The sequence below is a fragment of the Sinocyclocheilus rhinocerous genome, unplaced genomic scaffold, assembly GCF_001515625.1.
Source record: "Sinocyclocheilus rhinocerous isolate Xijiao unplaced genomic scaffold, SAMN03320098_v1.1 scaffold200, whole genome shotgun sequence".
In the NCBI taxonomy this organism is placed as follows: domain Eukaryota; kingdom Metazoa; phylum Chordata; class Actinopteri; order Cypriniformes; family Cyprinidae; genus Sinocyclocheilus; species Sinocyclocheilus rhinocerous.
The window spans coordinates 1,893,696-1,911,577 of NW_015641014.1; the positions used below are offsets into that span (position 1 = coordinate 1,893,696).

At 35.8% G+C, this 17,882-nt stretch overlaps 2 protein-coding genes across 2 annotated transcripts in view; one reads left to right on the forward strand and one right to left on the reverse strand.

Moving 5' to 3' along the window:
• The window catches only part of LOC107753657 (dedicator of cytokinesis protein 4-like), an 81,102-nt gene extending 74,097 nt beyond the window's left edge, over positions 1-7,005 (reverse strand). The window contains exon 1 of the mRNA XM_016569864.1: positions 6,837-7,005. Coding sequence (XP_016425350.1) covers positions 6,837-6,873 — 37 coding nt within the window. The 5' untranslated portion in view covers positions 6,874-7,005. The remainder of the gene's footprint in view (positions 1-6,836) is intronic.
• Positions 7,006-8,483: 1,478 nt separating this feature from the next.
• On the forward strand, positions 8,484-17,172 carry LOC107753591 (zinc finger protein 277-like). Its single transcript, XM_016569789.1, has 12 exons — positions 8,484-8,553; positions 9,282-9,492; positions 9,609-9,697; positions 11,228-11,310; positions 13,385-13,476; positions 14,181-14,291; positions 14,697-14,829; positions 14,921-14,988; positions 15,067-15,163; positions 15,276-15,318; positions 15,399-15,573; positions 16,643-17,172. Exons 1-12 carry the CDS (start codon positions 8,520-8,522, stop codon positions 16,827-16,829), a joined length of 1,323 nt encoding a protein of 440 aa, XP_016425275.1. The 5' UTR covers positions 8,484-8,519; the 3' UTR covers positions 16,830-17,172.
• The last annotated feature ends 710 nt before the right edge of the window (positions 17,173-17,882 follow it).

Below are 17,882 nucleotides of genomic sequence, written 5' to 3' on the forward strand. Positions count from 1 at the left end.
GCCAAAACTGTATTTATTGTTTGAATTTCGTTATGAATTTGGCATAAAGCTGATACTTTGTTTATTTAAAAGTAACTAAGCTTTTTGCGATTAATGGAGGCAAGTGTGCTCCAAATAATATGAAGTTCACGCATTAACAGAACACAGCATATAGACTAAGATCTTGATAAGAAGAAGCCATATTAGTAATGATTATAAACGAGAATTGTTAACTATATTGCCAGTATCCACACAGCTGACAGCTTTACCTGTTGTAGTTTGTTCAAGTTGTGCACGAAATAGACTCTGCTTTTGTGCACTTTTACTTGCACGTCTCCGTCATTTCGATCTCTCGCGCTGCACAACTGAGCTGCGTTTAGCAGGACTTTTTGAAACTCTTTTTTCCACTAAAACTTTGATGCGCATCGTCTCAGTTTAATAAACACAGCAAATGATGCGATCGCAAAACAATCAGGAAAAAAGGCATTACATGCAAATATATATAGTCGCCAGTGGCGACCTCAGCAAAAACTTTATTAATATTTACTTAAATTAATATTTTTGGTCGCAAATGCGACCGTTTTAGTCGCAGTCTGGAGCCCTGTTATATGAAATCTACAACTGCAAATAATTGTTGTTGAGGTGAGGACTAAAAAAACTTTACTCAACTACTGTAAACAAAGAGCAGTTTCCATGCTTTTATTAGTAATTGGCCAATTTACTATATTTTTTTTATATATATTGGTGTCAACAGTAATGGATACCAATCCACTGGTTTTGGTAACAATCCATTACTCCACAAGTAATCCATGCAACTCCAGTTCATCAATCAACATCTTGTGAAGAGAAAAGTTGCATGTTCATTAGAAACAAATCTCTCGTTTAGGCATTTTAACTTTAAACCTTCACTTCTGGCCAAAATACATGTCCATTATCCATTACACTTCCTCTAGTGAAAAAGTCCATCCCTGTTGTCCTTTCACATCAAAATCTACCAACATATTTGCTTAGAACTGTTTTGGCTTGTAAATGCTGCTCAATCTGTGCATATTTCGCTCCTGATTCAGACGAGATGACTTTTACACTGGAGCAAAGCAACATTATGGAAAGAGGATCCATTAAGATGTTTGAAGTTAAAACACCTTAATGATGGATTTGTTGTTTCCTACAAACACACAGCTTTTCGATTTACAAGATGTTAATTGATGGACTGGAGTGGTGTGGATTACTTGTGGATTATTGTGATGTTTTTATCAGCTGTTTGGACTCTCATTCTGACGGCACCCATTCACTGCAGAGGATCCATTGGTGAGCAAGTGATATAATGCTAAATTTTTCCAAATCTATTCCGATGAAGAAACAACCTCATCTATATCTTGGATGGACAGAGGTTGAGTACATTTTTTTTAGCGCATTTTCATTTTTGAGCAAACTAGTTTTTTTTTTTATACATGAAACAGATCCATAAATTAATCATTTGCAATGTGCACACTATAACATGCATTTACAAAATATATAGGGTAAACTTTCATTTCATGCTAACTTTAAAGTTAATATTTTAAAAACACTAATACCTTAATAACAGTTAAATATAATCTTTGGGAAATCTCAAAATGAATAACCATTTTTTTATACATTACAATATGAATTTGTTGGACCACTTTTTGTGCTTTTTTATTTCAGATGTGGTACTATGACCAGTCGTTGTTTGGAATGAGCTGTATTTGCTACAAAAAATCCACTTTTGTGTACCACAGAAAAAAAACTGCATGGGTTTCGAACAACATGAGCGTGAGTAAACAATTACAGAATTGTAATTTTTGGGTGAATTATCGCTTTAAACCCATGAGATAAATTACAAGAAAGCTCTGAAGAATCAAAAGCTCAAAGCCTGAAATCCATAGAGATTCCTGTTCCTGGCAAGGCCATAGAAAAATGAATCCAATATTGGCTTCTTTTTGCTTTCTTCTGGAGGGTGAAAGGAATTATGGGAGTGAGTAAAATATGAGTGGATACTAGCAACAGGATGCTGGATGAGCTGACTGTACCAAAGAATAAAACCCTAATGATTGTTTTGGCAGTGACAGAGAACGTAGAGCGTAGTATGTTATTGAAGTGGTAACATGCAGAAATGAGTTCTGCACACACGACAATGAATTATGCAAAAAGAGCTGCTGAGATTGTTATAAGCATGAATAATTCAAATCTATATCCTGCTCTCTCTAAACTGAGTCTTTGCAGTGACAGGATATTTTTAAAAATACGCTCCTACGGTTTCAAAGAGCTCACAACTGACACTTTTACACCTTGTTGCGACATGCAGCTATTTGAACAGTGAAAGCTCGCCATGGGCAATAAACCTTTAAGCTTTCACAAATCTTTAAGTATATGTCAGCGTATACTAAGTATAGCTGTGTTCCAAAACCTAGTGAGCTGTCTTGCCATCTACTTCCTACATAGACAGCATCCTAACTGGACTGAAACTTAAGTCTTAAGTGACTGATTTGAAATGCTCTACATAGGTAGCAACTTGAATACCGTCTGTCTTGTCACATGAATACTGAGTGAAATAGTCACATTGTAAAATTAGACTTAAATACTGTAACAGTAACAGCACACATTATGTTAAGCGTCTGGACAAGTCTTGACTCCCATCCTACATTTTTTGTTCTTCAATAATCTTTTTCACTCACAGTAAGCATATACAAGACTCGATTTTACAGCTGATTCCAAAAGAGTTTGACGTTAACATGTTGCTGTAAGAATGTGTTACTTTAATAAGCGTAAAAAGATAGTATACAAATATTCATTAAAATAGCAACTTCAAAAATTGACCATCCCGCAACCGATTGCAACAATGATTTTTTTATGAACTCTTAAATAAGTCCACGAAGTCCGTACTTTTGTTGACAGTTGACTGCGTGATGGAGTTGAAAAATGAAATTGGGGGAGGGGGGCTGGTATATATAACGCAATAAATACCCTGCACACAAACATGGAATGAGATTGTTTATAGAAATTAGACTGTTCATTTTAGTGATAATTTTTGGTATTGAATGCAAATAGTTTGCTTAGACATTTCTGTAGACTCTTGGAAGATTTTTTTACTTAGTCTGCTGCAATGAATTCTGGGATGGCCCTGTCTGTTAAGGACACATGCAACGCTGCCATAGGATTCGGCCAAAATTAGGTATCCTAGATGGCTGCATAATCTTGCTGCCAACCTTTTGAAACAGCTTTTGCATCCCATGATGCCTTAAAATGCTCGCTAGGTTTGGGAACAGAGCTTATGTGTGCACTAGAAGTCTCATTTAATTCCCACCAACGCCTCACAGATCTAGCAGCTGACTAGGCCTCTTCTAGCTTTATCTGTCAATCTTATCTTTCTCGGAGTGGCACAGGGCACAGTAGAAGCCCAGTCAGCATGTGACAAAAGCAAGAGCCTCATTTGTATGACGAAAGCGCTGGCATCATAAATCCGAGCTGAGAAGCACAGGAACAGGATGCGCTGATCCCTGACTACATCGCTAAATAGTTTGACCGAGATCATTTTTTGGGTTGGCGGTAAGTGAAGCGGTGGATTTTTCAATTACGCTAATTACTTCACCAATCGGAAGAGATGTGACATGGTACTGATGTGAATGTGGGAGTCTGGAACAAGAAGTAACAAGAAAAGTATTATGTGCTGGTGACATTAGCTTTCACTTTACTTCTTAAATGTTCAGAACATTATGGCGTAATTATAAACCAATATGGACTTGTCAAACTGTCTGTTCCCAGCTGTTCCCTGCAGATTCCACATGGTGGTTTCCATCACGAGCCGATCAACGTCCAAATTCAGTAGGGAAGCAGAGATGACATTCAGAATGACGTGATTTCAAAGGAACATTCACCGAAAAATAAAAAATCTTATGTCATTTGGAAGAATGTTTGAACTGTTTTCATCCATATAGTAAAATGAAAGTCGCTGGTGTCCAAAACAACACTGGACTTCATTGACTTTCAAAACTTCTTGTTTTTGTTCAAGTGTTTTTAAGAAGAAGATGTTTAAAAGAAAGTCACACAGGTTTGGAATGACAGGTGGGTGACTAAATGATGAAAGAATTTATATTTTGGGGTGAACTATTGCTTTAAATTGACATTTATTTATCACGCAACACTGCTTGAATAATAGGAACGGATGTGGAGAAATCTACAGATGACTCACCAATGGATCCTCTGCAGTGAATGGGTGCCGTCAGAATGAGAGTCCAAACAGCTGATAAAAACAGGGTGACTAAATGATGAAAGAATTTATATTTTGGGGTGAACTATTGCTTTAAATTGACATTTATTTCTCACGCAACACTGCTTGAATAATAGGAACGGATGTGGAGAAATCTACAGATGACTCACCAATGGATCCTCTGCAGTGAATGGGTGCCGTCAGAATGAGAGTCCAAACAGCTGATAAAAACATCACAATAATCTAATCTAAAATCTAAATTTGCTGAAAATGTGCTCACCCTCGGGTCATCCGAGATGTTGATGAGTTTGTTTCTTCGTCAGATTTGGAGAAATGTAGCATTGCATCCCCTGCAGTGAATGGGTGCCGTCAGAATGAGAGTCCAAACAGCTGATAAAAACATCACAATAATCTAATCTAAAATCTAAATTTGCTAAAAACATCATAATAATCCACAAGTGATCCACACGACTCCAGTCCATCAATTAACATCTTGTCAAGTGTAAAGCTGTGTGTTTGTAATTAACAAATTCATCATTAAGGCGTTTTAACCAAAATACCTCTAATCTATAACGCTTCCTTCCAGTGAAAAAGTCCATCTCCTGTTGTCCTCTCACATCAAAATCTACTGACAGATTTGTGTAGACTGTTTTTACTTAGAATCAGTGCTTCATCTGTGCATATTTCTCTCCTGATTCATGACTTTTTCACTGGAGAAATGGAGTTATGGATAGAGGACTCATATTTTAGCTGGAAGCGATGGTTTGAAGTTAAAACATCTTACGATGGATTTGTTTCTTACAAACATGCAGCTTTTCACTTCACAAGATATTAATTGATGGACTGGATTCATGTCATTTACTTGTGGATTATTGTGATGTTTTTATCAGCTGTTTGGGCTCTCAATCTGACGGCACCCATTCACTGCAGAGGATCCACTGGTGAGCAAGTGACAAACAAACTCATCTACTGTATATCTTGCATGGCCTAAGGGCGAGTAAATGTTACCTTAAAATATTCTCCCTTTGAATCCCACAACAGAAAAAAAAACAAGTCATGCAGGTGAGTAAATAATGACAAAATTTTCATTTTTAGCGATCTTCTCTTAGTCCCATTAATAGCCCTATTTCCTTCCATCAGCTTTGGTTTAAGAGGAATAGCCAGGTGTGGGAAGATGATCAACAGACACATTCTTGTTTGAAATGCCATTGCATTTAATGATACATTTACTGTAAATAGCAGATGGTTCATTAAGCTGAATTTGCCACCAAAAGGGCTGAGAGGCCAAGATTACAGTGCACGTCTGTGTGTAAATGTGTATGCATGCATTTATGTGTGTGTGTGTGCCATCCCGGCTGGACTCCATCCATATTTCATGACTGATAAAGGTTTCGGTAGCTGTGTACACTTTCCAAAGAGCAGAACTGTAATATTCAGCCATTTTGCCATATTCCACTGCAATATGCTCCAGATGTGGTTTATGGCTATCATGAAAAAAAAGAAAAGAAAAAGAAAATCATTTTGCTATTTTCCATAATATCATTCTGCAATTTAAGAACAGAAAAACAGAGGCTTTGTTTGTCATCCCACCTTCCCTGCCCCCTCAAACTACCTTTCTTCTTTTCTCTGAACTTCTCTCCTTCTAAGTGAAGAAATGACCAAATGTCATCCTGTTTATTTGAGTAAAGCTGTAGTGAACAAGATTACAGGAGACCTGACGCCCATGTGAACTCCACTGTACTGCTGCACTCCTCAAACTGCTCAACTGACTTTATGTCCATCTCTACCCGTCAGCCAATGAGAGATGAGCAGATTCCAGACTGCTCATCTGCCAAAAATCATCCTTCAAACTGTCAGCTGCTGTCACAACAAACTTACAAAAAAATAACAAATCAAAATAATATCACTGAGGTTATCATTTGGCTCAACTTGCCCTGAAAATTTGATGGCACTTAATAGAAGCACCATTTTAATTTAGTGGATAATTAATCAGTTATCAATATGTACATAAAGGGTCTCTGTCTGTCTCTCTCTGTGTGTGTGTGTGTGTGTGTGTGTGAGAGAGAGAAAACAGAGAAAAAGACAGATCAAAGATGGAAAGATAGATAGATAGATAGATGATATGTAAATATTTATTAATATGTAAACTAAAATGTACATAACTGAATAAATAAATACAAATAGAACGTAAGTCGAATACGTTATTGTTTGCTGTTGATGTAATAATAGATAGAATAGATCATGAATATGCTATTTCTCAAATAAAACAGTATTGCTTCGGTTTTAGACGTAAAATAATTTGCTCAGTAAATTAATTAGAGCGTCTATATAAAGGAAAACAAAAGATCAGCCTTTACTGCTGCTATTTCTTCTTATTGCTGCATATAAGGACTATTCAAGATGACTATTCAAATTAATAAAGGAAAACAAAATAAATAATTATTTAAAAAATAATAAAGCACACTCGATATGCATTATTCTGTCACTTGCCTTCAAGGTTTTAAATCAGCTGAAAATTATGTGACATTTCATCTGCCATCAGACTAGATTTCACGGCTCATTATCGCACCTGCAGCGATCTAACTTGCGTTTTATTAACGATGCGGCAATATAATGTAAATATATTACTTACCAACGCCATATTTTTCATGTTCAGTCGGTATCCACATTTTTTCCGCGTCAAGCAAAAGAAAGTGTGCTATAAAACAGGGCAATTACGGCGGATACTATCCATATTGTTGTTACACAGAGGTTGCACTGTATTGTTCTGAGGGCAGAGCCACAGCAGCATCCCACATATACCACACTTCTCAGCCCTGAAGAAAAACACCATTGCCTCATGGGAGATGTAGGAAATGAATGAGAAAGATTGGATATAGAACTACAACACCCAGTAACCGCATACACAGCTGCGGTTTAACTCTGATTGGTCAGTGCGTCATTCACCAGGTCACGTGATTTGAGGGGGGAAAAAACCATGGCCGCTCAGACACACTGCACAAGTTTGAGAGGTTGGTTAACGGAATTATTAATATTGGCAGTGATTTTATATTATATTGCTTTATTTGCGTTTATATCTAATTTTTAAATATCTAGCAAGTTATATGTTTATTTTTCTGAGTATGCTTAAAAAAAAATGTTAAGTTTGTCATCCGCTTTTCTGGACTCTAATGGTCCAACTTGTTTGAACTTGTCTCCCAGCCCTTCAAAGCTGGTTTTCAGCTGGTCTACCTGGTCTTCCAGTTGGAAAGAAGCCAAAAACGCTTTAAAAACCAGCAACAGACCAGCCAAACAAGGCCAATAGCAGACCATAGTTTAAGCTGTTTTTCTCAGCAGGGAGTGGGTGGTTAACGTGTAAAGTTTGTTGATATGGTGTGTGTGTGTGTGTGTGTGAGAGAGAGAGAAAACAGAGAGAAAAAGACAGATCAAAGATGGAAAGATAGATAGATAGATAGATGATATGTAAATATTTATTAATATGTAAACTAAAATGTACATAACTGAATAAATAAATACAAATAGAACGTAAGTCGAATACGTTATTGTTTGCTGTTGATGTAATAATAGATAGAATAGATCATGAATATGCTATTTCTCAAATAAAACAGTATTGCTTCGGTTTTAGACGTAAAATCATTTGCTCAGTAAATTAATTAGAGCGTCTATATAAAGGAAAACAAAAGATCAGCCTTTACTGCTGCTATTTCTTCTTATTGCTGCATATAAGGACTATTCAAGATGACTATTCAAATTAATAAAGGAAAACAAAATAAATAATTATTTAAAAAATAATAAAGCACACTCGATATGCATTATTCTGTCACTTGCCTTCAAGGTTTTAAATCAGCTGAAAATTATGTGACATTTCATCTGCCATCAGACTAGATTTCACGGCTCATTATCGCACCTGCAGCGATCTAACTTGCGTTTTATTAACGATGCGGCAATATAATGTAAATATATTACTTACCAACGCCATATTTTTCATGTTCAGTCGGTATCCACATTTTTTCCGCGTCAAGCAAAAGAAAGTGTGCTATAAAACAGGGCAATTACGGCGGATACTATCCATATTGTTGTTACACAGAGGTTGCACTGTATTGTTCTGAGGGCAGAGCCACAGCAGCATCCCACATATACCACACTTCTCAGCCCTGAAGAAAAACACCATTGCCTCATGGGAGATGTAGGAAATGAATGAGAAAGATTGGATATAGAACTACAACACCCAGTAACCGCATACACAGCTGCGGTTTAACTCTGATTGGTCAGTGCGTCATTCACCAGGTCACGTGATTTGAGGGGGGAAAAAACCATGGCCGCTCAGACACACTGCACAAGTTTGAGAGGTTGGTTAACGGAATTATTAATATTGGCAGTGATTTTATATTATATTGCTTTATTTGCGTTTATATCTAATTTTTAAATATCTAGCAAGTTATATGTTTATTTTTCTGAGTATGCTTAAAAAAAAATGTTAAGTTTGTCATCCGCTTTTCTGGACTCTAATGGTCCAACTTGTTTGAACTTGTCTCCCAGCCCTTCAAAGCTGGTTTTCAGCTGGTCTACCTGGTCTTCCAGTTGGAAAGAAGCCAAAAACGCTTTAAAAACCAGCAACAGACCAGCCAAACAAGGCCAATAGCAGACCATAGTTTAAGCTGTTTTTCTCAGCAGGGAGTGGGTGGTTAACGTGTAAAGTTTGTTGATATGGATCTTCTAATAGATGATCAGCGACCCTTTAATCTGTCACTGCAAAAGCTCATTTCGAAAAGGGCATAACAACTCATAAAGTGCACTTAGGAGCACAAATGTATCAGGTTTTTAGAGGATCACATTCTGTTTAACTTACATGAGTCACACCGTCATTTTGTGTGAATCAGCTGCTTGTTTGTGTGAATGTTGGACATCTTGAAAGGTCGTGGGATTTATGAGACAAGGGTTTCTCACTAGCTGGAGTACTTCAGACTGAATTAATGACCCAGAATGGATTTAATGTCTTCAGTCATTTAAAACACAAAGATATCTGTGCATCATATTTTATTAAATGTGTGAATATTGTGTCTTCTCTCATTGTTAGCTAAGCAGGATTGTATTCTTGAGCCGCTTTGTTTCCCCGAGCACCTGTGTGGCAGCGCTTCTCTCACCTCCTCCAGCGATGGCCATCCGGTGACCTGTGCTCTCTGCTCAGACTCTTTTCCCGCTTCCGTAAAAGAGCAGCTTCTCAAGCACATGGTGTTGGATCACAAACTGGTTATCGCTGATGTCAAACTCATCGCTGACTTTCCACGGTGAGAATTCACAAGATTTGTAACCTATGTGTGTCAGCATTTCTTTAAAGAGATATTCATCAAGCACAATACAAATACCACAAAATAATGAAAAAATTATAATTGTTTTGTTGCAGGTACATGTTGTACTGGAAGAAACGCTTTACAGAACAGCCCATCACAGACTTCTGCAGCATTATCAAGACCAACTCTGAAGGTCCTGTAGGTAAGACACATTTGAGCTTGTATTTACATGTATGTACATTTTATATAGTTAGTTAATAGCCATGGAATTTTCAATACTAATGCTAAAACTATTTTGAAAATATTTAAAAGCAACTGTTTTTGTTGTAAACTGAATATGTTCATCTAACATAAAATATATAAAAAAATTTATCCATCCCTTAAAATAGTGATTTTATTCTGTCCCACTGTAGTCAACATAATGTAAAAATCACAGAATTATGTTTAATTATTATGCTATGTTTAATTATAACCTAATTTTAATGAACAAAACATTATATTTAACATATACTGTAGATTCAAATATTAAAAAATATTTAATAATATTTAACATTAAACATAATATTAAATTTTTATTGTCCCACATTTTGTACATTGGAACTTTTTCCCACATTTCCAAACATGTAGTTTAATTTAGAACAAAAAAATGCAACTCTGCGACTTACAAACCTTAATCTGCCTTATTTTTTGTTTTGAGATTTTATTAATTCATTTTTGATGTTTTTTATTTTACAAAATCACACGTTTTTTAGCTGTATGTGGACATGACAAATTTTAGTAACAAGGTTCCAAAAGTGGAAACCTCATATAATTTAATTTAATTTTTATAATTTATGCATTTAGCAGACGCTTTTATCCAAAGTGACTTACAGTGCATTCAGGATATACATTTTTTACCAGTATGTGTGTTCCATGGGAATCGAACCCACAACCTTTTGTGCTGCTAACGCAATGCTCTACCACTGAGCCACAGGAACATATAAAATGTCAAATGAATTGAAAATAAGAAATGAAGTGCCTGCTATGACCTGGTCTAAAAATGGCATATTGGTGATGATCTGCCATTAGTTTACCATAATTGTTTATGGATTCTAGGTCACAAATCAAGGTTATTGTTAACTGAAGCTATAAAATATAATCTTTGTTTATTGAAATGAAGCTAAATTTAAAAGATCAGAAAAGATGGAAAAAAAAACTGAAACTGCCTTACTAACTGATATACAATTGCTACTTGCAATACTAAAAGTAAAACTGATATAGAAATAATTAGAATTTGCTAAAATGCATTTAGCAGACGCTTTTATCCAAAGTGACTTACAGTGCATTCAGGATATACATTTTTTACCAGTATGTGTGTTCCATGGGAATCGAACCGAATCGAAGTTTATTGAAATGAAGCTAAATTTAAAAGATCAGAAAAGATGGAAAAAAAAACTGAAACTGCCTTACTAACTGATATACAATTGCTACTTGCAATACTAAAAGTAAAACTGATATACAAATAATTAGAATTTGCTAAATTTAAATATGTAACAATTTTATACTAATAATAATAAATAAAAGCTAATTCAAATACTATAATAGCATATAAATAATACTAAAATAATACTGGTTTGGGGAATAGCCCTTTAACTTCTCTGACTTAAAAGTGAAGTCTAAATCTATGAAGGCCTTTTCACATGGTGTCCTTTTTAGACTCATATTACCAAAAAGCTGCTTTGTGTCATTTTAGAACAACAAGAGCACTACTTCCTATTGTGTGATGCTCTGCCAGAGGACAGGATCCTTAGGGAGCAGCTACAACAGAGACGACTGGTGAGTGTCTATAAAAAGACAAGGACCTGCGACTGTCGGGTTAGGAGTGCTGCTGCTGTGTGACATTAGGTTATGAGTATTCACAACTGATCCAACAGTAGCACAAACTACAATCAAATTAATATGCAGAAAAAATGGAATATGAGTAACACCGTCATAAGAGAAGACTTGTGTCTTTTTAATTTTTAACTAAAATTGTAAATTAAAAAAGGAATATTTTTGCTTAATTTTTTTGTTTTATTATTGTTATTGTAAAACAAGGGCTTTTTGTGTCCTGAACTAAAAAATATTGGATTGTGAAAATGTTATTAAAAATATTAATGGAATGACAGTAGTATGTATTTTCATATGTAACGAAAATGGTTTTGAAGAGATATTTTGGTTAATAATTATTTCATTATTAATCATTTTTTTCCTACCCACAAATCCTGTTATGTCAGATAGAAAATGTCATTTTATAGATTGAAAATGTTACTGAGAGTTAAAAGATTATTGAAGCAAACTTTTTTGTTTTGAATATGTACAGTGGTGTGAAAAAGTGTTGGCCCCCTTCCTGATTTCTTATTTTTTTGCATGTTTGTCTCACTTTAATGTTTCAGATCATCAAACAAATTTAAATATTAGTCAAAGATAACACAAGTAAACACAACATGCAGTTTTTAAATGAAGGTTTTTATTATTAAGGGAAAACAAAATCCAAAACTACATGACCCTGTGTGAAGAAGTGTTTGCCCCCCTCTTAAAACTGCGGTTTATCACACCTGAGTTCAATTTCTCTAGCCACACCCAGGCCTGATTACTGCCACACCTGTTCGCAATCAAGAAATCTCTTAAATAGGACCTACCTGACAAAGTGAAGTAGACCAAAAGATCCTCAAAAGCTAGACATCATGCCGAAATCCAAAGAAATTCAGAAACAAATGAGAAAGAAAGTAATTGAGATCTATCAGTCTGGAAAAGGTTATAAAGCCATTTCTAAAGCTTTGGGACTCCAGCGAACCACAGTGAGAGCCATTATTCACAAATGGCAAAAACATGGAACAGTGGAGAACCTTCCCAGGAGTGGCCGGCCGACCAAAATTACCCCAAGAGCACAGCGACGACTCATCCAAGAGGTCACAAAAGACCCCACAACAACATCCAAAGAACTGCAGGCCTCACTTGCCTCAGTTAAGGTCAGTGTTCATGACTCCACCATAAGAAAGAGACTGGGCAAAAATGGTCTGCATGGCAGAGTTCCAAGACGAAAACCGCTGCTGAGCAAAAAGAACAAAGGCTCGTCTCAGTTTTGCCAGAAAACATCTTGATGATCCCCAAGACTTTTGGGAAAATACTCTGTGGACTGACGAGACAAAAGTTGAACTTTTTGGAAGGTGTGTGTCCCATTACGTCTGGCGTAAAAGTAACACTGCATTTCAGAAAAAGAACATCATACCAACAGTAAAATATGGTGGTGGTAGTGTGATGGTCTGGGGCTGTTTTGCTGCTTCAGGACCTGGAAGACTTGCTGTGATAAATGGAACCATGAATTCTGCTGTTTACCAAAAAATCCTGAAGGAGAATGTCCGGCCATCTGTTCGTGACCTCAAGCTGAAGCGAACTTGGGTTCTGCAGCAGGACAATGATCCAAAACACACCAGCAAGTCCACCTCTGAATGGCTGAAGAAAAACAAAATGAAGACTTTGGAGTGGCCTAGTCAAAGTCCTGACCTGAATCCTATTGAGATGCTGTGGCATGACCTTAAAAGACCAGCTGTTTAACAGTGCAGCTGTGACCTTTCTCAATCATTCGGTGACACGCTGCACGTCGATGAAACTCGAGCTGAGAGGATTAGCACTGTTTATTAAACACAAATCATTCGCAGATTGCGTCTGGGATAATTATCGATGATTATGGCAATCGAACAGCGGGTTTTCAGAAACGCAGAATGATACAAACACCACACTGAGATTCATACCAATTATAAATACTGTTTATAGACTCAACAATTATGTAACCATATTTATAATGTGCACCATAGTAATGTCTTACAATGCTACAAAGTCTGTAATGAAGTTTGATATATTTTGATAGGAGGAAGTTCTGGATCAGCAGCAGAAAGAGCGGGACGATACAACGTTTCATCGCGCATGTATGTTCTGCAATGAGGAGTTTACTGGAAACAGGTGACCCACAACTGTCGTTTGCAATAATAAACTCATTTATGATGGATTTCTTATTCTAGAATCAGTATATTTAACTTCAAATCATGTCTTGATGTGAAATTGTTGACATTTGAGTTTTGACATCTTGTACATGAACTCTACAACAGACCCGATCTCTGAATTATTTAAGAATATTTATAATAGTAATTATTTATATATTATTAATATATAAAATGTTTTATAAATTATATAACATGTATTATATAGTATTTAATAAAAAATAATATATTTTTACATTATAAAAAATTATAAATATTTTGACATTAAAAAATATTTTTTTGCATTTTATAATATTAAACAATACATGTCATATTATTTACTGTCTTATGATAAATTTGACATAGAGCATCTGCAAAGCCGTTCAAAAAGTTTGTTAAGGGTATCGATTTTAAAATCAAAAGTCTGAATCATACCAAGGTGGAGACTTTACTCATGAATATTAATTAGCTCATTTGACTGAAGGCCTAGGCAGATTGCCTTGTAGTGTCAGAGTAAATATTCATCACTACAGTTTTCATTGTATAGTGACGTCCCAAGCCACCCATCTTCGGCCCTCCACTCTTGACGCTTATCGAGATATAAACCACTATTTTTGCTTTATTATTTTATTATTTGTAGCAAACAGCACTGCATACTTCTGTAACTTGATGTATTTGTGCACTGAGGTCTTCACTGCTGAATCACATGGCTAAAGAACACTCTTTTAGCATCGGTCTGCCTGACAACATCGTCTACTGCAACAAGTTCCTCGACACTCTGGAGTGGAAACTGGAGAAGTGAGTGTTTGAGATTTTGCTGCAGCACTGCATGTAATCTTACACACTTATACACTATATATTATTAATGGTCAAACCACTTACAAATCGAAAAAATGGAAATGGAGAAGGTTTGAATGCCCCCTCTTGGTGCTTGCAGTCATTGCATTAATCCCAAATAACCAAGTAGGGTTAGTGTTTGGGTCAGTGACAAATAAATAGAAGATGCAAAAATAAAGGCATAATGAAAGTTATTTAAATATGTATATATTTATAGTTTTTTTTTTAAGTTTTTCTACTGATTATTAAATCTACTCACTGAAAATGTCCTTTTATTCATTAATTCGTTCATTCATTCATTCTTAGTATTTTTCAAGCAAGTTTGTTTGTTTTCAATGACTAAAACATATTATTATTTTTATATAGCATGCAGTGTCTGTACTGTGAGAAAACATTCAGGGACAAAACCACTTTGAAAGATCACATGAGGAAAAAGCAGCATCGACGAATAAACGCCAGAAACCATGACTACGATCGCTTCTATGTCATCAATTACCTGGTATGACCATGTGTCGGGTTTGTACATGTTTCATCTGAACACATAAATATTCATCATGAAATCCCCCTATTGTGCTGTTGTAATGTTGCAGGAGTTGGGGAAGACATGGGAGGAGGTGCAGTCTGAGGATGACAGGGAGCTCTTTGAGGATGAAGATGAGTAAGGCCTTTATATTTTTACTCTGATGATCACATTTTCAGTTTTATTCTCCTTCCTGATATTCTGCACTCTCTGCAGTGATTGGTCAGATTGGCAGGCTCATCCTGTGTGTGCCGTGTGTCTGTTTTGTGAGCAGCAAGCAGAAACAATGGAGAAAATTTACACACACATGGAGGTATATGATGCTGCTGAACACAATTGTAATATTTGAGTGCCTGAAAAAGTATTTCACATTTCTATGCATTTTCGCATCAATATCACTAAGAACATGATTTGTTTTCATCCAGGAAACTCATGAATTTGACCTGCACAAATTAAAAACAGACTTAAGTGAGTAATGCAGAAATGTTTATGAGAAGAACCCTTGACCACACAGAGGGTCATTCATGTCATGTGTGTCATTTGTCCAGGCCTGAAGTTTTACCAGCAAGTGAAACTAGTGAATTACATCCGCCGTGAGCTTCACCAGTGCCGATGCTACTGCTGTCAGGAGAGGTTTGAAACCAAGGAGGAACTAGTGCAACACCTGGGTAACACAGGTCATGTGATGCAGCTGCCTGAGGTCTCGCACTGGGACCAACCACAGTAAGTATGACACCTTCATGATCACCCCTTTTTTTTTTTCTTTTTTTTTTTCATCTGGACAATTACAATTTTTTTTTTATTGCATTATTTTCACATGACCTTTTTTAGTATTATTCAATTAAGTTTCCATCTGAACAATTAAAAATGATTTAATATTATTTATTTTTTATTATTTATTCCACGGAAGAGGATTAGGGCCAAGCAATAGTAAAAATAAAACCATCTTAAGATTAAAGTCATTAAATTGTGAGAAAAAGCACATTCAATTTAGAGAAAAAAGTTGAAATAAAATGTTGAGAAAAAACGCGTTAAATTTCAAGACAAAAGTCCAATTAAATTGCGGAGAAGGTTCATTTCATCTCTTTGGAGAGTGTCAAACAGCGTCTGCAGTGGCGGCGGTCGTAGAGTAATCCACACAGATGTAGCATATGATACGGTCGACTGGGTTCGAGTCCATCTTTCGCCGAACTCGCTTTTCTTCCTTTTCTCATCACATATCACATCGGAAAAGTGGAAATCAACTGCCTAATGAGTGTTTAATAATAGTGTATTAATTGGGTAGGTTTAGTGTTACTACAGTAAATCCATTGTAAATATTAATTTGTGGATTGAAAAGTATTTTTAACTGATTGTTGTCATGTTTTTCCGCATCAGTGTTGTTGAGAATGGCAGCGCTGTTTCATCTGCCTTTCATCTGAGTTTCTCAACATTTTATTGCGACTTTTTCTCTCAAAATGTAACGACTTTTTTCACGCAATTTAATTAGTTTATTTAGACTTTTTTTCTCGAAATTTAACAACTGTTTCCTCTAAATTTAACAACTTTTTTCACGTAATTTAATGAGTTTATTCTTAAATTTTATTTAGATTTTTTTCTCAAAATTTAACGACTTTAATCTCGAGATTTTTTTATTATGTTAAATATTAGACCCAGTAAAGACTGTAAAATTGAAATGAGCCATTAGACATAGCAGTAGTTTTTAATAATATAGGCTTTGGACATTAGAATGAGCACTGACTCTTATACTGTAAAAAAAAAAAAATTTTAATATGATGTGCTGCTTTTTCAGATACTACTTTCCTACATACGAGAACGACGCTCTTCTTACAGCTCTGTCAGACAGCGAGAGCGAACCTGAGGGTCCAAATCCCAGCTCTGAAGTTCCCGTTATTGCTGAAGACATTTCAAACCTCAAAGTTATAAAACAGACCAGCGTGCTTAATAAACTGCTCAAAGACAGAGGCGGCTCTAACTGAAGATATGGGACACCCAGAGAATTATGCTCAAATTATGTGTCTATTGCAGAATATGTTGAGATTAATGATGTGACTATTCCTTTCTATTCATGTGGGTTTACAGTATATTGACAGTGCTCACATTGTGAAAAAGCAGTCAAATAAACTTTATTTACCTGTGTCATGGGTTGATCAATGGAAATCCCTAATTGAAAGGACTTGACTGAATATAACCTATTTGTCGGGATATTTTGGATCATGGCTGACAGGGCAGTTGTGTATTGGCACTGTAAATATTAACATTTGCTTTAATAAAGATATTGTCAGAACAGTATCAATAGTCGGTACAATTTACAGGTCCATTACACTAATAATGCTAAATTAAGAATAGCCAGATGAAGTTTAAAAACAAGGTAGAGAATGGGAATATCAAATCAAAATATGGTGCTATATATAATGGTGTTAGTTATATGTTGTGTATATATATTTATTAGGATAGGACAGTATTTCAGACAAGAAGTGAGGTGAGAGAAAGAGAGAGAAACAGGATTGAGAAAGGTCCGCGAGCTGGGATTCGAACTCGGGACGCCCGAAGCGCAACAGCGCTATATGTCCACGCCTTTCTCCACGAGACTATTGACGCCAACATAGTTATATGTTTTGATAGAAATGTATTCATTTATAATGTTCGGTCAATTTTGTCTATTGTCAATAGTGTAGCAAAGTATGAAGCTGCACAAAAGTCACTTTCAATCCAAGCAGTTTATAACTCGATATATATAAGCTCACCATTCTGAGATGTTAGAATTGTGAGATACAACATTAAACTCGCAACTTCAAGAAAAAAGTCTTTGTAATTGTAAGATTAAAAAGTCGCAGTTACCTTTTTTTTGTTGTTGTTTTTTTATTCCATGGCAAAAACAAAAAAACTATTGTGAGATGTAAACTCAGAATTCTGCGGGGGGAAAACGCGGAATTGCGAGAAAGAAGTCATCATGAAATAAAATGTCACATTTATCTTTTTCGTGTCGGAAACAGGCTTCCATACCATCGTGAATTCCTATCGAATTGAAC